Below are 21,704 nucleotides of genomic sequence, written 5' to 3' on the forward strand. Positions count from 1 at the left end.
CTGGGCTCCCTGCTTGCCCCCACTGAACCCTGGAGTTTTGCAGGGAAGGCCCGAGGATCCTCAGACGATCCTAGGGGTAGCTTGGGGATGAGAACCACTGCCACAGGCCTTCGTCCTGCACGGCTGACCCCGCTCCCCTGCCAGGTGAGCCCCACCAGTGGTTGGTGTTCTATACGGAAAACAGCCTTGTGAGCCAGGTGGGTGAAGTACTTTTCCAGGACATTCAAGTTTCAGGCTCCACATCTTTACTATAGGGCAGACTTCCCGAAGTCTCAGGTTTTGTTTTTTTCTAATAAAAGATTTTTAATCATAACAGCCAACTTACAAACCTAATTCAGGAATGGAGCGCAATCTGTTATTTTGGCTGGTAAAGGAAGCTGTTTCTGCATAGTTGCGGTCTTTGTTTTCGGCAGATCATTAGGTGAAAGTGAAGCCGAAAAAGCGAGCAGCGGACTGCTTCCTCAGTGGGCTCGGCCCGGCCTTAGCTGTCAGCACCCGGTTCTGCTTTCTCTTGTTTTCAGCAGATCGTAATTCTGCAGCTTTTACCGCTTGGACCGACTCTTCTGAGTAACTTTGGTTTTCATTAACAAGCAGAGCGACTCCTGAAGGGGAACGTTCTAAACTTGCTCCCTCTGGGTGTGTGGGCTGCGGGGTGTAAGTCAGGCAGCTCTGGATCTTGCAAGGTATTTAGGAAACCATTGGCAGTGGGCAGCAGATTAGAAGGAAATTGTTTATGTAGTCACACTGCTTTTTTCCAAATGTGTTTTAACTTAAAGTTCTGGTTTAGTGATGCACGCTCCTTTTTGGCAGGTGGCCTTCGGTAGCTGAGCTTCTGTTGGTTTGGTTCCAGCGTGTTCCATTAAGTGAAAAACCCTGTAGAACAGATGCATGTACAAGTTTCTGCCCGCGTAGCACTCTGTTTAATGAAACACCCGAGGTCTGATTCAGTGTTACTGGCAGCAACTGTCTGTGTGTGGTGTGGGGTTTGAGTAGGCGGTTGGGGGATCTAGGCAGTTAGACAGGCCGTGCCGGGCTGCAACAGTCTCTGGTCTGGTGCTTGGGCAACTACGGGAGTGGGCACCCTGATGGCGATACCAGGCAGCAGGTTACAGGTGTCACGCCCAGTATCGTAGGTGGTGCTGGGTACTACTAGTAAGAGTCTTGGGACCCAGGAACACGAAATCTGAAAACGCATCTCAGCGTGTGGATGTTAGCAGAGTATTTAAGAGTCTGCTTAATGTAAGTGAAGGGTTAATACTGTGGTCCTTGGTCTTCAAGAGCTGCTTTTACTTATTTGATTCTGGTTGAATGTTTTAAAAGTTTATTTTGAGAGAGAGAGGGAAGGAGAGAGCACGCACGAGCAAGAGGTGGGGGCAGAGAGAGAGAATCCCAAGCAGGGTAGAGCCCAATGCAGGGCTTGAACTCACAAACTGTGAGACCATGACCTGAGCCGAAATCAGGAGTCAGACGCTCAAGCGACCGAGCCCGCCCCCAGGCGCTCCCAGAGTTGCTTCTGTAGTGTAGCTGCCTCATCCACCTTATTTGTAGACGTGCATTGGTTAATTCTGCACCAATTTTAAAACATTAACCATTTTGAGGTATAATTTAATAGAATAAATGTACCGATTTTAAATTTTCAGATTGAGGCTTGACACGTCTATGCCAGGGTAACTGTTACCACAATCAATCTGTTGTCCCAAAAGTTCCCTCATGCCCCTTTGCCATGAGTCTCTGCCCCACAGTGGGTGACTGCTGATCTGCTTTCTGTCACTGTGCATATCCCCTTTTGTAGGATTTTGTTTCTGTGGAATTATACGGAGTGTACTCCTCTCTCTGGCTTCTTTCGTTCTACACAGCACTTTCAGATTCATCCGTACTGTGGGTGAGAGTCCTCTCCTTCTCAGTGCTGAGTAGTATTTAATTATGGAAGTAACACAGTTCCTCTTTACCTCTTTTTTTTTTTTTTTTTTTTAATTTTTTTTTTTTTCAACGTTTATTTATTTTTTTGGGGACAGAGAGAGACAGAGCGTGAACGGGGGAGGGGCAGAGAGAGAGGGAGACACAGAATCGGAAACAGGCTCCAGGCTCTGAGCCATCAGCCCAGAGCCTGACGCGGGGCTCGAACTCATGGACCGTGAGATCGTGACCTGGCTGAAGTCGGATGCTTAACCGACTGCGCCACCCAGGCGCCCCTCTTTTTTTTTTTTTTTAATGTAATTATTTATCTATTTTGAGAGAGAGAGTGAGCGAGCAGGGGAAGGGCAGAGAGAGGGAGAGAGAAAGAACCCCCAGCAGGCTCACCGCTCAGCTCAGGGTGGAGCCCGATGTGGGGCTCCATCCCACGACCCTGGGATCATGACCTGAGCTGAGATCAAGAGTCCGACGCTTAACCGACTGAGCCCCCCAGGCGCCCCTCTCTCTTCACCTCTTGGTGCACGGTTTTGTTCCAGTGTTTGTTAGGAACGAAGCTAAATGAAGACTTGCGTTTATCTGCAAGTCTTTGGTGGACGTAGATTGTCACTTTTGTGAGTAAAATACCTAGAAGTGGGATTGTTGGGTCATGTGGTCAGCGGTGTGTTTTGTTTTATAGAAAACTGCCAGCTTCTCCAAAGTAGCTGTGTCATTTTCTGTCTCCACCAGCAACCGTGAGGATCCCCCTTCTTCCGGAGACTCACCAGCACTTGGTATTCTCAGTTATGTTAACTTTCTTGTGCATCAGTTTAAAAGGAAAGAATTTTTATCCACAAGAACATGAGTCATATTTATGACCGAGAAGTGGATCTGACTGCAAATAGGTGGTTCTTAGTAAAATATGTTTAAAAAAAAAAGTTTAAGCTAAAAATAGAGGGGGGCAGTAAAGACTAGGAGAGTGCCCTCTCCCCACTGGACACAGGTGACTTTCTTGGTAGGCAAGGATAGTAGGGGGGTGGTAGGGAATGAAAATGGATTTTTAAAAGGTTGACCTGCCCCGATACTTTCTAATCACACTCATGGTTTTTTCTACCCCCTTTTTTCCCTTCTAGATTTAAAATGTGAAAGTCGATTTTTCTTTAGTTTGGGAGACCATGTGGTAATTGTGAATGATTTTCCTCTAGGCCAAAACAAGTATGCTCTTAATAAGTTTTCTGTAAAGCTTAATTCAGATTGTCTTGATTATGTTTAAATATATATTTAAAAATGAAAGGTTATATCTTGGTTATATTTAAAGATTATGTTTATTTAGTTTTTAAAGTTTATTTATTTTGAAAGAGAGAGGGCGAGTGAGCTGGCGAGGGGCAGAGATAGAGGGGGAGAGAGAATCCCAAGCAGGCTCCTTGCTGACAGTGCAGGGCCCAACGTGGGACTTGATCCCGTGAACTGTGAGATCATGACCTGAGCTGAAACCAAGAGTCTGCTCAACTGACTAAACCACCTAGGTATCCCTAAAGATTACATTTAAAGTGTGTGTGTGTGTGTGTGTGTGTGTATTTCTTTTGTATGTGTGTGGGGGGATCCCAAGCAGGCTCTGTGCTGTCAGTGCAGAGCCTGACATGGGGCTTGAACCCAGAAACCGTGAGATCATGACCTGAGCTGAAATCAAAAGTTGGATGCTCAAGCGCCTGAGTCACCCAGACGCCGCCCCCCTAAAGATTATATTTAAACGTGAAAATTGTGCTTCTGGCTGGAACATCTCTTGTGATCTTAAAAACCGAAGAATAAAAACCAGTCAGAGCAAACGGGGTGATTTGGTGGCACTGACATGTGGGAAGTTTCCTGTTGTTGCGGAGGTTGGAGAGGCTGTCATTCCTTATCCCAAGAACTTATAATTGGGGTGGGAGAGTGGGGATCTCTTCTTCCTCTTCTTGAAATGATTTGTTCAGCAAAGCTTTTTTGAGCACCTACTGTATGCCAAGTACTGCATTGACTGCCGGCAATACGCAGATGAATTTAACTTGGCTCCCGTTCATTAAAAAAAAACCTTTATGGGGGCATAATTTATGTGCAGGGAATGTCACCCATTTAAAGTATACATGATGAGTCTCAACAAATGCGCCCACTTATGTAGTCACGTCAACAGTTAAGGTACTTTTCTACCCTTGCAGTGGCTCCCCAGGCCTCCCCTCCCTGCAGCCTGTCCGCACTCACCCTTGGCCCCAGCAGAGGGAGCACTGCTGTTATGGTGTCTTGTTTGTTGATGTTTTGCTTGTTTTCCCTTTTCTTCTCTGTTCTGTCTTTTCTGTTCTCTGTTCTCTCTTCCTCCCTGCCTTGTGTCTCCCCACCAACCCTGTTCCTTCCTCCCTAGATTAGCAGCTAGGTGATGGTAATGAGAATGAAAATGGTGCAATCTTGAACTTTTCTACTGGAGCTAAATTCACTCCCTAATTTATCAGCTTTCTTCCATGTGATAAAAATTCTAGATAGAAGTTATTGTATAATGAGGGCTTTTTTATCTTGCTGTTTAGTATTAGTTTAGAGCATAGTAAGTTAAAATTTAACTGCCATTGTGTAAAGTACCTAATGCAGATGTAGGACTGGGAAGTTGGTACGAAATGGATTTCTGTTAGATGAATCATATTTCCTAATTTTGGAAATAGATTTGGTGGGAACAAGTTTTAGCTCAGAATCTCCATGAAAGCTCTGAAGGAATACGCAGCCAGCCCGTCACAGATCCTGCTTTGGAAGGCGCACGGAGATCTGCTGATGGACTTTAGTAGTCACGTGAAACACACAAACCCTGTGAAACTGACACGATATTGCAGCATTTGGATGCTGGAATCCTAAGAGGAGGGCACCGCCCATGGGAGTGGCTTTGTAACAGTTTGTCCTTTTGTCCCCTTCTCGGGATCCCTCAGCCCCAAGAAGGTAAAGCAGGGTTCTGCTCCAGCCCAGTGCTTTGGGCAGCAAGCCCTTCTCTGCCTCCCTCTTTGTCTGCCTTTGCCCTCTGTAGCTCTCACTGCAGCTTGCAGTGCACTTGTGCTGTGACAGAACTGTAAATGCGGCGCTGTCCTGAACTCTGTGTCTGTCTTACTCAGTTTATTCTGATCTGACACAGCTCTGTGTAGATGGTTGGTGCTCAGCGCATATCGTTAAGTCAGCGAAATTCCCGTTGTGCCTCGACTGCCTGAACAGTGTCCTCTCTGCACACCACTTTGTAGAGTTGAAAGTGCGCTGTGACTGCTCGGTAGCTGTCACTGAGCATCCGTCACCTAGCAGGCCTGATCAGTATAGTTTAGTGAAGAAATTAGACTTTTTTAGGCAGGCACTGACGTTCTTTTTTACTTTGTTCAGATCTAATTCACATCCCATAGAGTTCACCCACTTCAATACGAGTGCATTTCAGTGGTTTTGGTGTGTTCCTGGAGTTGTGCAACCATCAGCACAGTCCATGTCAGAGCCTTTCAGCACTCCAGAAGGAAACCCCAGATCCATTAGCAGCGACTTCTCATTTCCCGTTCCCCTGAACCCTTGGCAATCACAGTCTGCTTTCTGTCTCTAGAGATTTGCCTCTTCTAGACATTTCACAGGAGTGGAATCATACAGCACGTGGCCCTTCGTGCCTGACTTTTACTCAGCATGGTTTTCAGGGTTCATCCATGTGGTCGCATGGATTAGCCTGGGGACATTTCCACACCCCTGCTGCTTTGTCCTTGTTAGATCCAGGAGATGCCTTCGGAGCTGGCAGAACGCTCCCAGTTGCCCAGTCCAGCACCCCCTCACGTCCACTAGAGAGGAAATTCAGACTTCGTCGCTCTCGAACGAGTTTGTTAGTCCTTCGTCTTTCCTCCTCTCTCCCAAATTCAGCCTTGCTGGGTTGGATGCTGAGGGAGGAGAAGACGTCGTGTCTCTCAGCCTCTTGGTAGCTGTGCCTGGTTCTGTCCTCTCACCTGGCGAGGCTTGGCTTGATGCCCGTCGGCTGGCGGTGGTTCTGGGAGCTGGCTCGCCGGTGTCTCACTGCCTTGGGAAACCGAGTATCGTGCACACGCGGCAGGGTGCTCATCGATCGCTGCCTCGTAGCTTTATTTTTTCTCTCAGAGGCTGATCTTCTATTTCCGCGCGTCCTTCTGAAGGCAGAACGTTGCTTTGGTGGCACCCTCTGTTTGTATTCGTGCTTTTGGAGATGAGATTTTGAAAGTGGGACTGAAGGCGCAGCACGCGGTGCTCCAGCGCCCCCTAGCGCCGCGCTGGGGTGGGAGTCCCCGTGCCTCCGGTGTGTGGCTTCCCGCGGTCTGTGCAGGACGCCGACGCGGTGCAGGCCACCGCGTCGACAGCCAGCATCTTTCCTTCTCACCTTCCTGGGGTGACATCGCGTCTTTGTCTTTTCCTTTAGTGTGAACGTGGTGTTTCCAGGTTTGCCTAGCCCCTTCTTCAGCGTTCACAGAGCCAGGCCCTCCCTGCAGGGGCCAGATCGGGTGGGTCTCCAGAAGGTGAAACCCAGAGCAGCGGGGGGTCTCTGTCCTGCGTTGTGGGTTTGCCCTGTTTTCCGGAAGCACTTTCTACTTTCTATGTCTTTGTTGTTGTTGTTGTTATCATGTCCTTTCTAGAAAGGATCAGAAAATAATCAAACATGTGAACAGTGGGAGTTCTGAAAGCCTGAGCTGGAATTAGTTGGAAATGAGGAGAAGTCAGCTGCGTCCCTGATGGTGGGCGAGAGCCTCTGCACCTTACAGGCTTGCTTCCTGGAGAAGGGGCTTGGGGAGCCCAGAAGCCCGTGGGGCATGCCCCTGACTGCGGGCCTTTCCCGTGGGCATCATGGCAGCTGGGAAGGGAGCCTTCGAGGGTTGCTTTCCTGTTCCTTCTCGCGACTCCATTATTCATCCACCTCGGGTGGGGGTTGCTGAAAACCTAGAGGGAGTTTCCAGCTTTGCTTTACAGTGTCTGCTACAGCTGTTGAGAGAGTAAAATTATTAACGGCAATGTAAACATTTCTGTAGTGCAGGTGGGCCAACAGAGGGCCTTCAGGCACCTTCTTTTGTTCCGTCCCCACTGAACCCATTGACTGAGCATCTGTCTGTGCTGGGCCCCGTGCCCGGCTTTGGAAATGAAAGAAAGAATGCACTCACTCCTAATGTTTCTTCTTCATGCAGACTCGGTTGTCCTGTTGTATCTTTTTCTGCTCTTTCTTACAGGACAGAACTAATTCATGCGGTCAGTGGCTTTTTCTTCCCCACTAAATTATAAATCCTATGACATCAGGCAGAGTCATGTTTCTTTTTTATAATTTTTTTTATCTTTATTTTTGAGAGAGAGAGAAAAAGAGACAGAGAGAGACAGAGTGTGAGCCGGGGAGGAATAGAGGGAGAGGGAGACACAGAATCTGAAGCAGGCTCCAGGCTCAGCTGTCAGCACAGAGCCCGACGCGGGGCTCGAACTCATGAACCGCAAGTTCATGACCTCAGCCGAAGTCGGATGCTCAACTGCCTGAACCACCCAGGAGCTCCGTATTTACCTTTTTTTTTTTTTTTTTTAACCCAGACTCCTACAATTTTTTTTCCCTAAGAAGACTTTAGAATGTATTTATTAATACTTCTCCAGAGGAAGGAGAATGTTTCATACTCACATAAAGAGAGGGGTTAAAGGTTAGTCTCACAAATGAGTGTTTTCAGCTTTGACTTTTAAATTAAATCTCTTTATTTGGGAATAATTTCAAATTTACAGAAGTTGCAAAAATAAGAACGGTACAAAGAACCCCCATTTACTCCTTTACCCAGATCGACCCTTTGGGGGCGCCTGCGTGGCTCATCACTTGAGCATTAACCCTTGATTTCGACTCAGGTCATGATCCCAGGGTCATGGGATTGAGCCCTATGCGGAGCCTGCTTAAGATTCTGTCTCCCTCTGCCCTTCCTCCCCCCCCCCCCCACACCCCGCCGTCTCTGTCTTTCTCTCTCTCTCACTTAAAAAAAAAATAAAAGCTTTAACCCCCTTTGCATAGTCATTTATGTGTGTGCCTGAGTTCTCTCTCCACAGACATATTTCCAAACTCACTCACTTAACACGTGCGTGTGCAGATACACATTTTATCATCCACCCTCTGAGATTTGAGAGATTACACACGCCATGATCTTTTACCTTGCATATGCTTGAAGGTATTTCCTAAGAATGGGAATATTCTCTTACATAACCACAGCTGGACAGTTCCCGCGTTCATAAATTTACATTGAGACAATACTTTTTATAACCTGCCGTCCGTGTTCTAATTTCGTCAGCTGACCTAAGAATCTCCTTTAGAGCGTCTCCTGTCCGGGACAGGATCCAGTCTGGGGCCGGGTGTTGCCTGTAGTTGGCGGGTGTCTGTAGCTTCTGTAATCTGGAGCTTTTCTACAGCCTTCATAACACTGAATTTTTGAAGAACACAGTCCCGCCCCTCTCTTTGTGGTCACGTTCTTCATTTTGCCCAACACCTGAAGTATTTTGTGATGGAAAATTAAGAAGGCTTTTGGAGAAGGAGATGGTACAACCTGAACCCTTAACGGCAGTTTGGTTCCCCTCCTCAGTGTCCCAACACTGTTGCCTGAGCCCTTAGGTATAATTTTAGTTCAATAATTTTGTCAGTAAAATGCAGGGCCGTGTGATTTATGTCCACTCACCGGGGTTTGAATAAATACTTGGCCTTTGCTTTTGTAGTTTTTTATCGGGACATTAAAAAATTACCTTTCTTGCTCCTAATAAATTTATTTAAGCTAAATTTTATTTTATAAGCAACACTCTTATTTGCCTTTTTGGAACAATGTGGATAATAAAATGCTTATTCGTGGTAATGCTTCCTGTAGCCAGTTTTGGATGATACAGTTGATTTTGTTAAACCCTGAAATGATGTCACAGCCTCAGAGTTTATGTGGGGTATTTTCTTACATCATTCCAGATGATTGTTTGCGTGTTTCCCAAAGAGGGTTCCCAAAGAGGCGGTAGTTATTTTGCCTAGAAAGGAGTTGTCCTTTTTCTTGCATGCACCGTGAAGGTGGGAAATTGCCTTTATTAAGCCTTCCCTTGCCTGACACCTCAGGGGCTTGACCTTGGCCGCCCTGTGAGAATGAATCCCCCAACTCTCAGGCTTTCCTACATCTGCGGTTACTTCCTTATATTTGGATTTCTGGTTAAATATAAGCCGTGTGTGTACAGACGCATAGGAAGAAGACTCAGGCGGTTTATCTGCCATGAACATATGGGGAATACTCATTCTGTAGGAAATAGAAATCCTAACCAGACTCCTCGGGGTGGTGAGCCCCTTGTAGAAACGCTCACTCTTCTTGGTGCCAGCCTCTTAGCAATCCCTCTGTCATCTCAGTCGCAGAATTGAAACGACTGTTTCTTGTATTAGTGGGGTGTAACTGCTCGCGTTCGGAAACTCATGCGTTTGAAAGATTGAAGATCGGTCTGGCCTGATTGTGGCAAGAGGAGCGAGTGCACCGAGTTGTTTTCGGATACACGTGTGCCAGTGTTGAGGGAATCACGTTGGAGTTGACCACAGCTCCCGCTAGCCGTCTGTTGAGCGGTAAGTGATACTTTGGCGTTGTGTAGTTGATAGTTAGCAGTTGCTTAGGATGGCTTTTCTGGATTAAGCGTTTTCATCAAGTCCTAATCTGTTGTCATTGAGATCTTGAAAGGAGCACAGGGCTTGTAACTGTTGTGCAGAGTGGGTGTCTTTGAATAGTTGGGCAGTGATTTCGGTTGTTTACATTGATTTTTTGCAAGTAATTTTTTAAGTAAATTAGGTATTTCTATGGTTCAGAACTAAGAATTCTGGCAAGAGACCTGCTAGGAATCTGGTGCCACTGTACTGCCTCCAGCTTTTCTTCCTTTTTGTGCCCAAAGAGCCTTTTCTTCAATTAACAGTGTCCTGGAGACTCCTCCCCACCTGCACATCAAGCTTTTCCTCGTTTTTCCCCTTAGTCTTGTGATGAGATTGAAGGCACATATCCTTGGAGAAACTATGGGCATGAAATGGTAATGAAAACGCATTTAAAATCTGTAGGAAAGTTTTTCAGATCATACTTTAAAAATAAAGAAAGCAGTAAAAATGGTAAAATTGAAAATGACACAAGAGAAAAGTTTTCCTTGGCATCTTTCTGAGCATTGCCTAGGTTGATGGTGAGGCTTCTTCCAGCCACCGGCTGTGGGGATGTGGTACCTACAGGTGCCACCAGGAATTACGTGCCCGCCCCCCCCCCCCACCCCTTTCATTGACACGATACTATGAAATTATCTGGAGATTTAGTTCTCCTGCTGCACTACCCGTGTCTCTCTTGTGAACACTTTACATTGTATGTGAACGACAATAAGAATGGGTGCTTAGAAAGTGTGACTCAGAGGTTTTTCTTTTCTAAGTTTATTTATGGTGAGAGGGAGCACCCGAGAGGCAGGGTGGGCAGAGAGAGGAATCCCAAGCAAGCTCTGCACTGTCAGCGCAAGGCCCGATGCAGGGCTTGATCCCACACACCATGAGATCGGGACTGAGCCAGGCAGGTGCCCCTGTACCGACCGACTCATTTTTTTTTTTTCAACGTTTATTTATTTTTGGGACAGAGAGAGACAGAGCATGAACGGGGGAGGGGCAGAGAGAGAGGGAGACACAGAATCGGAAACAGGCTCCAGGCTCTGAGCCATCAGCCCAGAGCCTGACGCGGGGCTCGAACTCACGGGCTGCGAGATCGTGACCTGGCTGAAGTCGGACGCTTAACCGACTGCGCCACCCAGGCGCCCCCGACCGACTCATTTTTTTAAAAAAAAAATTTTTTTTTTTCAACGTTTATTTATTTTTGGGACAGAGAGAGACAGAGCATGAACGGGGGAGGGGCAGAGAGAGAGGGAGACACAGAATCGGAAACAGGCTCCAGGCTCCGAGCCATCAGCCCAGAGCCCGATGCGGGGCTCGAACCCACGGACCACAAGATCGTGACCTGGCTGAAGTCGGACGCTTAACCGACTGCGCCACCCAGGCGCCCCCCGACCGACTCATTTTTAAAAGTAATTCTCTTCATTTTTGTCCTCACATGTCCTGTGAATATTTGTTGTCCATTCCTTGTATGGGGACTGAAGTCATTAGTGTTGTTTCTTTTAAATCTTTTTAAATGTTTTTGAGAGAGAGAGAGCAAGAGAGAGAGAGAGAGAGAGAGAGTGTGAGAGCGCGCGCGAGCACAAGCTGGGGAGGGGCAGAGAGAGAGGGAGACACAGAATCCGAAGCAGGCTTCAGGCTCCCAGCACAGAGACCGACACGGGGCTTGAACTCATGAATCGCAAGATCATGACCCGAGCTGAAGTCAGACGCTCGACCCACTGAGCCACCCAGCTGCCCCTGAAGTCATTAGTGTTTTAGTGGGTTGTGCGTTTCCTTGGCAATTAGGAGGGTTACTGTTTTTCCAACAGGCTTCTGCTGCGGATATTTCATCACTCCCAAAAGTTCCCTTGTGCTTCTTTGTAATCAGTCCTTCCCCAGCCCTTGACACAGCCACTGAGCTGTTTTCTCTCCTTATAGTTTTGTCCTAGAATGTTACACAAGTGTAGTCATACCACATGTAGCTTTTTAAGTCGGACTTCTTCCACTTAGCATGATGCTTTTGAGGGCCATTGAGTAGTGTTTCATTTTATAGACGTACCACGTTTGCCTCTTGATGGATGTTTGGGTTGTTTCCAGTTTTTAAAAAAAAAAAAAAATTTTTTTTTAATGGTTATTTATTATTGAGAGACAGAGAGACACAGAGCGTGAGCAGGGGAGGGGTAGAGAGAGGGGGAGACACAGAATCCGAAGCAGGCTCCAGGCTCCGAGCTGTCAGCACAGAGCCCGATGCGGGGCTCGAACTCACAAACTGCGAGATCATGACCTGAGTCGGTCCCTCAACCAACTGAGCCACCCAGGCGCCCCTGGGTTGTTTCCAGTTTTGAATAGGGCTGCTATAAACATCAGCCTACAGGGTTTGTTTTTTTTTTTTTTTTTTTTTGTGGACATAGGTTTCCATTTCTCTTGGGTGAGTGAGGAGGCATGGGATTGCTGGGTCTGATGGTAAGTAATTTTATAAGAAACCGCCTGGCTCTTTTCCAGAGTGGCTGTGCCATTCTTCATTTGTGTCGGCCATGTAGAAAGTCCCAGTCGTTCCAAATCCTTGTCAGCATTTGGTATTGTTGGAAATATTTTCTCTTAGTTTGGCTTGTCTTTTCATTCCCTCCTGAGCACATTTTGAGGTTTATTTATATCTAGACTTTACGATCTCTGTCTGTAGTGGGAATACCAGCCAGCGCTGTCATTTCATTGCACCCTGCTTCCCCTCCCCACCGTTTCTCCCGCTTCCTTTTCACTGAAAGATACCTTTCCCTTCCGTTGCGTGGTATTACACCAGACTGAAATTAATACAGGCTTTTCCTCAGTGTGGGAAATGATAAGAAGGTCTGAGTTCAGAATGAAAGTATCGCAGGTGATTATGTTTAAATTGTTTCCAGACTGCTTGATTTCTGCAAGTATATGGAAGTATTGTGTGAACCTGTTCTTGTTTTTTTTACATATGTTTACAGTTTTGGTAGCTATTGCCAGAGAGCCCTCCAGAAGTATTTTCCTGAAAAGTGTTGGTGCATTCTTACTAACCGGCTGTGAGAGTTAATTGGCATTTATCTACATTTGCAATAAGACTGGGCATTATCCACATCTGTAATATGTAGTTACTGGTTACTTTTGATTACATGCTTGTAAATTTCCCTGTAGGTTATTTTTTTTTTTTTTTTCAACGTTTATTTATTTTGGGGACAAAGAGAGACAGAGCATGAACGGGGGAGGGGCAGAGAGAGAGGGAGACACAGAATCGGAAACAGGCTCCAGGCTCTGAGCCATCAGCCCAGAGCCTGACGCGGGGCTCGAACTCACGGACCGCGAGATCGTGACCTGGCTGAAGTCGGACATTTAACCGACTGCGCCACCCAGGCGCTCCTTCCCTGTAGGTTATTGAGCTCCATTAGAGCAGAGGAGCCCTAACTCTGCTTACCATTTTCTTTTTTTTTTTCCTTTATTTTAGAGAATGTGAGAGCACAAGCACATATTTTAGAGAATGTGAGAGCACAAGCAGCGGGGAGGGTGGGGGGGGGGGAGAGAGAGAGAGAGAGAGAGGGAGAATCTCAAGCAGGGCTCCATACTCAGTGTGGAGCCCAGGTAGGGCTCAATCCCACCACCCTGGGATTGTGATCCAAGGCGAAGTCAAGAGTTGGACGCTCAACTGACTGAGCCACCCGGGGGCCCCTCTGCTCACCATTTTTATCCCTAGCAACCGATCATCGTGCTTGGCAGTTAGTAGGCTCTAAATAATTGTTGATTATATGAATGACTAATTCAGTGAGTGTTCTCTGTTGTAGAAATCTGGTCATACTGATTCTTTTCAGTGACTTATTTTTAGAAGCTTCGGGGAGAATGTGAACTGCTAGGTACTTGCCAAACTTGCTTCCATGCAGGTAAACCAGTTGTTTTTTCAGAAAGTCACATTCCGAATTCTGTGAAGCAGGAGTTCACAAATAGGCTTGTATCTGTTCAATAATATGTTTATCTGGGGGCACCTGGGTGGCTTAGTTGGTGACGTGTCTCCCTCTTGCTTTCGGCTCAGGTCATGATCTCGTGGTTTTGTGAGTTTGGACCCTGGTCGCGCTCTGAGCTGGTAGCTTGGAGCCTGCTTGGGATTCTCTCCCCTTCTGTCTCTGCCCCTCCCCCACTCTCACCGTCTCTGTTTCTCAGGATAGATGAATAAATTTACAATAATAAAAATAATTTAAAAAATTAAAAAATACTTTGGGGCACCTGGGTGGCTCATTCAGTTAAGCATCCAACTTCGGCTCAGGTCATGATCTCACAGTTTGTAAGGAGTTCGAGGCCCGTGTTGGGCTCTGTGCTGACAGCCCAGAGCCTGGAGCCTGCTTTGGACTCTGTGTCTCCCTCTGTCTTTGCCCCTCCCCCACTTGGGAGCACGCATGCTCGCTCGCTCTCTCTCTCTCTCTCACACAGAAACAATAAATGAATAAACTTTAAAAAATACGTTTGTCTGTGCATCATATTTAAATGAAACTTCAGGATAAAAAAATCACATATATATCTTAAATATCATTCATCAGGATCATTAGCATTTTTCTTGTTTTGGATTTCCCTGTCTTGCCTTTTGAACCACGTTTTCTGCTTTTCATTAGTATGTGCGGCGGAGAGGGCTGAAATGGAGATAGTGACATGAGTCGACAGACAGGTAAACGGAACACCTGGAAGGGTTTGTGATCCCGAAGGTTTTCCTTCAGGATAAGTGTGGTGCACACAGTTGATCTGTTTCAGAATAGGCTTCGTCAATTTCAGAGTGTTCTTTGACAGTTTGCGGAAACGGCTAAGCATTTTCTTGTTTGTTATTGGAAAATCACACCTCGGAATCTTTTCTGCCGACCCTTGATCCGTTTAATTGAGAAAGGGTCTTGGGTGTTCTGGCCTACGTATTTCATAGGATTGGTATAGTCTGTAGCATCTTGCCTGAAAATATAAATTGTATATTTTATGTGATCGGTGGCTTTTTTTTTTTCCAGTATATTTTTGGAGACTTTAGCCCTGATGAATTCAATCAGTTCTTTGTGACTCCTCGCTCTTCAGTTGAGGTAAGACAAAACAGTGTTTTGTTTGAATATGTGTATAGATATAACTAATGGTTACGTTTTAGTTTTGAGTTTTTAATTTTGCTTGTTGTTAAGGAAATCCAACGTACAGACAAGCGCAGAGACTAATACAAGAAATGCCCAAACCCACCGAGCGGATTTGACTACTGTTAACATTTTGCTGTATTTATTAAACAGCAAAACGGCACAGATATCGTCGTGGCCTCCCTTGTACCCGTTCCCACCTCCTGCCTTCCCTCCCCAGAAGTAACAACTCTGCCGGATTGGTATTGTTTTCGGGCTGTCGTCTTCACCTTTCACTACATACGTGGTTGTCAACAGATTGTAGCACCATATTGTTTCCTGTGGTTTAAATGGTAAACCGAGTCATACTGCGGTTGGCTCTTGAACGGCACGGGGATTGGGAGTGCCGACCCCAGCGCAGTTGCAAATCCGCAATAACTTTTGATTCCTCACAACTTAACTACCCGTAGCCTGTTGTTGACCGGAAGCCTTACCGATGACAATGGTAACAGTTGATTACCATATTTTGGGTTTTATAAGTATTATATACTGTATTCTCAGAACAAAGTAAGCTAGAGAAAAGGAAAGGTTAAAATAATAAGGAAGAGAAAATACATTTACAGTACTGTTCTGTGTTTCTGGAAAAAAATCCGCCTGACGTGGGCCTGCACGGTTCACACCCGTGTTGTCCAAGGGTCAGCTGTAGATTCATCCTTTAGAGGTTTGTTTCTTTTAAGGTAACATTCTTCACATTCATTCTTTGATGAATGTACATTCATGTTCTGCATTCATGTTCTTTGATTTCAATTTCTCAATACTGTCAGTAGAACGTACCACAGCTCGTTTGCCTTGTTTCCTGTTGAGGGCCGTTCAGATCTTTGGTTCCTACGCTAGTACAGAAACGTGGCGGTAAACATATTTTACAGTGTGTCCTCATGCTCTGTGGGTTTCTCCAAGATCTGTTCCTGGGGGTGGGATTGCTGGGGCCACCAGGAGTAAATGTTTAGTTTTACGGGCTACTCTGCTCATCCGCTTTCTGAGGGTTTCACCGTCTGCATGGCCACCAGCTGTGCGTGAGCGCTGTCACCATCTCAGTTAAAGAAAAGCTTCTCGCTTATTCTCACTACAGGTGTGCTCAAAATTTTTGTGAGTCTGCTGGGCTGGTTATGAATGGGTTCTCACTGTTTTAATTTACAATATTCCCAGGGTGCAAAGTTGAGAACCGCTTCGTTACTTTCGTATGCCCAGCCCTTCTGTGAATTACCTGTCTCCCTTGTCCGCATTTTTTATTAAGTGGCTTGTCTTTTTCTTATTGCTTACAGGACTCATAGTCTTTGCTTTTGCATATTACAAGTATCTCTTCCTGGCACGAGGGCTTTAAAAAATGTGTGTGTGTGTGTGCGTGTGTGTGTCTTTATTTTATTTTGAGAGACAGAGTGTGAGTGGGGGGAAGGGCAGAGAGAGGGGGCAACCCAGAATCTGAAGCAGGCTCTGAGCTGTCAGCACAGAGCCAAACGCGGGGCTCGAACTCACAGACTGAAATCATGACCTGAGCTGAAGCCGGACATGTAACTGAGTGAGCCATCCAGGTGCCCCTAGCACGGGGGCTTTTTAAAAACTTCTGTGAGATGCACATTTCTTTTCTTGCTTGCTTGCTTGCTTGCTTGCTTGCTTGCTGGGTATGGGAAGTAACTTTTTAACTTTCATGCCAAACATCTTGTTTTTTTTTCCTTCCGGTTTATAAATGTCTTTAAGAAATTCTTCCCTGCCCTGACGTAGCAAAGACACCATTTTTTTTCCTGAAAGTTTTAAGGTTTTTGTGTTCACTGTAGTATGCAGTGCAGCTGAAGTGGACTTCGCTGTGTATGTGAGGTGGGGCTTTCCCTCGTCCTCTGCCTTGGCCGCAGGGAACTGTCCCAGCACTGGGCCCTTAGTTGTAGTGCCCCTTTGCTCTGGCCCTTGTGCTTGATCTCTGCAACAGTGCCACTTGTTTTAATTGCTGCGGCTCTGTAGTCTGTCTTCTGGGAGGGCCCTCACCCTCTTGTGCTTACCCCAAGTGTTTTGGTTCTCCTTCATCCTTAACTGTTCCTTAAGAATCTGTGATCAGCATGCCAAGTTCCATGAAAAGTCCCATTGAGATTTCACTTAGAATTGTGTTAATTATGGGCTCATTTATAGGAGAATTCACAATTTTATGGGAGTTTTCCTAAACACGATTTTGGTACATTTCACCATTCAGGTCTTTTACATGTAATTAATGATTTCTGTTTTAGTTTAATAAAACTGATCTGGAATATTTTTTCATATTCGTATTTTAAATATGAAAACTGTTGAAATTGTATCGGAAAGAACAAAGGGAGGTACGAGTAAGGATAAGGATAAGGACGTTGATGAGACCTAACCAGCCACTTGAGTGTTTTTGTGTGGAGTTCTTTTTACTTGGCAAGGTGGAGCAGAAGATACGACTCCTTAGGATTGGAGCCACACGGCCCGCGTTGCATGTGGCCTTGGCCAGTCCTGCCCGTTTCACCTTGGCTTCTTGAACTCGAGACTCTGGGGCTGGAGAGGAAGGATTCAATGACAGCGTGCTGAAAGCCTTACTTCAGCTGCACAGACTAGAGAGCGATTGATTGGTTTCTCCTCTTTGACTTCAGGAAAAGGGAAGAAATCACCGAAAGCAAAGCTTGGTCAGGTTACAGTGCCCATCTCCATCTGTTTTGTGTTCATTGGTGGTAAGGGCGTTTTGAGGAATCGAAGGATAGGAGCCAGGAAACTGAACGCTGCGTTATAGACTGTATTTCCTAAGGCAATAAAATGCATCTGTGCATGTTAGATTTTGTAGAATGAGGCTTGGAGTTGAGTGTGTCCTGACAGAAAAAACAACAATTAGGAAAAACGTGATCGTCCCGTATTCCCCAAGTGTTAGTGTAATTGAGGTTCTACTCTGTGTACTAATGGTTCGAGTTTTAAGTCTTTTCTGTCTTTGAATCACAGTGGAGTACAGAGGCACCTGCCAGGGACAGGACAGCCTGTGCTCTTGGCGATTAAGGTTTCAAAAGATGAGAAAGCCCCACTCGTGTGTTTTACAGAAGCCTTTCGCAAGTGTGTGCATTTGTGTGGGTTTGTGAGAGCCTGTTTGGAGGTAAGTGTCAGTAAAAACGTGGGTTTTCCTGTGATGTGAAGGTAGAGAATGTTCCATATTTCAGAGTCTGGAGAGCTGCGCTCCTTGGTCACTCTGCTACTCGAGTAGGCCTGGTGGCTCTGGCAGTTTCCTCCCACTCATCGTGCTTCCTTATAGGAAAACGGGGGTGTTTGTTTACCTCTCAGAATGTTGGGCAGTCATTAGTTACTGTGGAAGACCTTCGCACATAAGGATTTGATGGTAAAGTCGTGTCAGACTTTTTACTGTAGAAATAATGGCTGTGTCTTAACAGAATGAGTTTATAGCCAGAAATCTTCGTAAGTCTGGCTCATTTCTGGGTCTTCTGTGTTTTCGCTTTTGAATATGCGTTGCGTCTGGGGGCAGGTATGACAGATGTCGTCTGTCAGAATCACATATGGTCCAGTGACCCGCAAAGGGGAAACACAGGCTAATTACTGCGATTGGGCCAAGCTCTCTCTCTCAGTGTTGTAATTGTTGTAATTCAGGAGTCTGGAGCGTACTAGTAGCATCATCACGTGGGGCACAGACTGTTTCATGGCGTGCCGTGTGGTTGCATGGGTGGGTGTGTGGGTGCTGTTGTCTCCTGGCGCTGTGGCCTCGTGGCTCGGGCCTTTTGCCTCGCGCTGAGAACGGCGGTGGCTCCTGCCCGCACCGTGCCTGCCGTGTGGCCGTCGTGGGAACTCGCACCAGCCCTGTTCATCATGTACTTCTTTGGCTGTTAGGAATTTGAGAAGCATTTTTTTCCTCTCCCTGGGGCCAAGAACTGAAAAAACAAAGTTTGAGAAACATAAAGTGTTAAACTGTAGGAACATTCTGCTTTTCTCCTGTTCTCTCAGCTGAGGGTTGGGCTCCGTTTTGCTTTCCCTGTTTGAAAGCTTGCCCCTGGCCAGACAGGATGGTCAGTAGTTTAACAGAATCGAAGAAACCCTCTCAGCTGGTTTCTGTATGTGATCTTAAATATTAGTAGAAATTTAAAGGTAACATACCACATATCTTTTTTTATAAAGCTGTGCTCTGGTTTGTAAGCCAGCGTGATTTAAAAATGAATTTCTCCAGCTGGAAGAAATACAGTCAGTTTACTGAATAAGCATGCTTTGAACCCCAGTCGTCATCATGTCAGTAGTGTTCCCAAATAAGGGGTCAATGAATGCTCCTTGTTCTTGGGACTTCCGGAACTTCAGTACTGGGGGCAACACGCACACATGCTTAATGCAGTTACGGGAAAAACAAGACCAGAGCGGGATGGGCCACGCTGCAGACGCTGAGGGTGTGTGTGGCTGAGGGTGTGTGTGTCTGTGCGTGCGTGGGTGCGTGGGTGTGGGTCTGGCTATGGAGAGTTAAGACTGTTCCTCTCGGGGGTTTGGTGTCCTTGTGGGGCTTCAAAGGAGAGACTTGAGGTTCACGAGGGGCTTTTAGATGGCGGAACAAATGGGGGCCGTGCCAAGAGGTTTTGAAACGTTAGTTCATGAAATGTAATCGACACAAAATTGTGTAAGCTTAATAAGGTGGGCGCCACATCTGATACATTTATATCGCAAGATTGCTGTCGTAGAGTTAGCTGTATCTCGTCACAGAGTTGCCGTTTCCTTTAGTTGTGACAACGGTTAAACTCTGGTCTCTCAGGCTTCAAGTTCACAGCCAGGTTTGCTGCCTGTAATCCGTGTAGTGTGTCACCTGTCCAGGGCTTACCTGCGAGTTGCAGGTACTTACCCCTCAGCAGCGTCTCTCCCGTTCCCCCAGTCCACAGCCTTGGGAACTACCCACCATTCCACTCTTTGGGTTTTGGATTTGAGGTGTTTTCGTTTTTGAGATTCCAGAGGTAAGGGATGTCATACAGTATTTGTTGAAAACATTACCTTCTTCATCAAAGGGCCCAAGCAGTGACTTCTCCAGACGGTGGCGCTATTCTCAGCCTAAGTTGATCTCACTTTGTACCTGATGTCACGAGATGTCAGCGTCTTGCGTTGCTCACCGTGCATTCGTGTGTGAGAGCTTTATGGTTTTGCTTCAGTTTGAAAGTTTGTATGCTTGTAAATAGCTGCACGGTTAAAGAGGGAACTTTGAACAACTCTTACAATTTCATTCCGCTGCCTATAATAAATCCACATTTACCAGAGACTAAGGGGCATCTTATGAATGGTGGAGGTTTGTTGAATTAAAGGTGCCACGTGCTTACAGAGTAAACACACACACACACACACACACACACACACACACACACACACACACTTGTGCCAGAACTCATTCCAGCATCACTAATTCCCACATTTGCACTCTTACCAGATTAGTAACTCAGAGTGTTTTAAACACCAACAGGTTGTCAGTGTTGCCCTGGAGTCTGCTGGGGTGGGAGGTCTGTTTTCGGGACCTGCCTCTACCCCTTACCACAGTGTGTGTAAATACAGCGTGATTAAAAAACTAAGCACTTTCGGTGCCTTACAGTTGTATAGATTTCTGTCACCAGGGGGCACCGTGCTGTCACTGATAGAGAAAGAGAAGGCCCTCTGCATCCGGGAGCTTGATAAACTTCCCTTGTGGCTGCAGAGGAACGGGAAGCGACTGGTCCTCACGTGCGCCCTTTTTGCTCCGTGTGTCTGTGCCAGAGGTCAACGCTGCAGCATCCCGTGCGAGGTGCGAGTCCCAGGGTAGCCCCTGGCCGCACCCGGAATGGGTTCTCCCGGTGTGTCAGCGGATGGGAACCGTGCGCCCCCTAGTGGGAATACGTGGTGGAAACATGCATAGCTCTCCGGTCCTGAAAGTGTTCAGTTCCTTCTGTTTTTTTTGTTTTGTTTAAAAAAATTTTTTTTTAACCTTTATTGATTTTTGAGAGAGAGAGAGAGAGCATGAATGGGGGAGGTTCAGAGAGAGAGGGAGACACAGAATCCAAAACAGGCTCCAGGCTCTGAGCTGTCAGCACAGAGCCTGATGTGGGGCTCGAACTCACGACCGTGAGATCATGACCTGAGCCGAAGTCGGATGCTCCACCAACGGAGCCACCCAGGCGCCCTGTTCAGTTACTTTTGAACTGCTCTTTGTTTCCTTAGGTTCTCTGGGGGGAGAGAACTTGGTTACTTGGAGTGATAAGTGTTTGTCTCCGTGGTTATTGAGTCGACTTGCTGAGAGTTAATTGGAGAAATCAGCCGAGGAAGCCACTCACGCAGCAGTTCTCGGACAGTGGCGGGCGTGACAGTCCCCGGGGCCCGTCCAGGAAGCCCGGGCGCTGTGGGGGGACACGCTTGGAGAAGGGCTGTTTTAGGGTGTTGTTGCTTTGTTCTTCCGTTCTTTCTTCAGGTTCACTTGCCTTAGCCCTTCCGTCCTAAGCATTCTTACCCCGAATGTGTCCGTTTGAAACATTTCCAAGTCTTAAATGCTATGGAATAGCTAGGAAGAAGAAAAATTTGGGATATTCATAACACTGCCTTCCTGCTTTTTACAAAGAGGTCAGATGCCTGCTGTTTGCTTTCTCTCTCCTAAACGAGGAATGTTTTCTCCAGCCTTTAATTCAGCTATTTAAGGCTCTGTGTCAAAGAGGAGCCGTGATTCTCAGACTTCCCTGTGGGCTCTCGGCACTCTGCCCGTGCGCCTGGTCCTGGCTTCCACTGGCCGTGCTGACGCGTGTGAGGTGAACCTGACGGGCAGTACGGGTCATCTTTGTCGGGGGCCCGGGACAAGTGGCCGCGGTACCTGTGGGCCGCCTGACGTCCTGTGAGACGGGGGTGTTTGTCGTAGCATTGTACCGTCGTTGATTCACGTGTCCGTTGGAGTCCGTTTTTATGATTTTGCCTCATTCTTGGATCTTAATGGCAATATTTAAGAGCATTCCTCTGGTATTTTTTTCTTAAATGAAGGTGAGTTAATTTTACTGTCAGTGTGTGTTATTGTGGTAAACAAATGTCACGAGAAGTTGAACGGATGAGGAGTTTTAACGAAGTGTTGCTTTAAT

At 46.5% G+C, this 21,704-nt stretch overlaps 1 protein-coding gene across 1 annotated transcript in view; it reads left to right on the forward strand.

Moving 5' to 3' along the window:
* Nucleotides 1-21,704, forward strand: part of USP10 (ubiquitin specific peptidase 10) — a 71,045-nt gene that overhangs the window by 16,497 nt on the left and 32,844 nt on the right. The window contains 1 exon segment of the mRNA XM_045439870.1: nucleotides 14,509-14,577. Within this exon segment, the coding sequence (XP_045295826.1) occupies nucleotides 14,509-14,577 (69 nt within the window).

This window comes from Leopardus geoffroyi, chromosome E2 (genome assembly GCF_018350155.1).
Source record: "Leopardus geoffroyi isolate Oge1 chromosome E2, O.geoffroyi_Oge1_pat1.0, whole genome shotgun sequence".
Classification (NCBI taxonomy): domain Eukaryota; kingdom Metazoa; phylum Chordata; class Mammalia; order Carnivora; family Felidae; genus Leopardus; species Leopardus geoffroyi.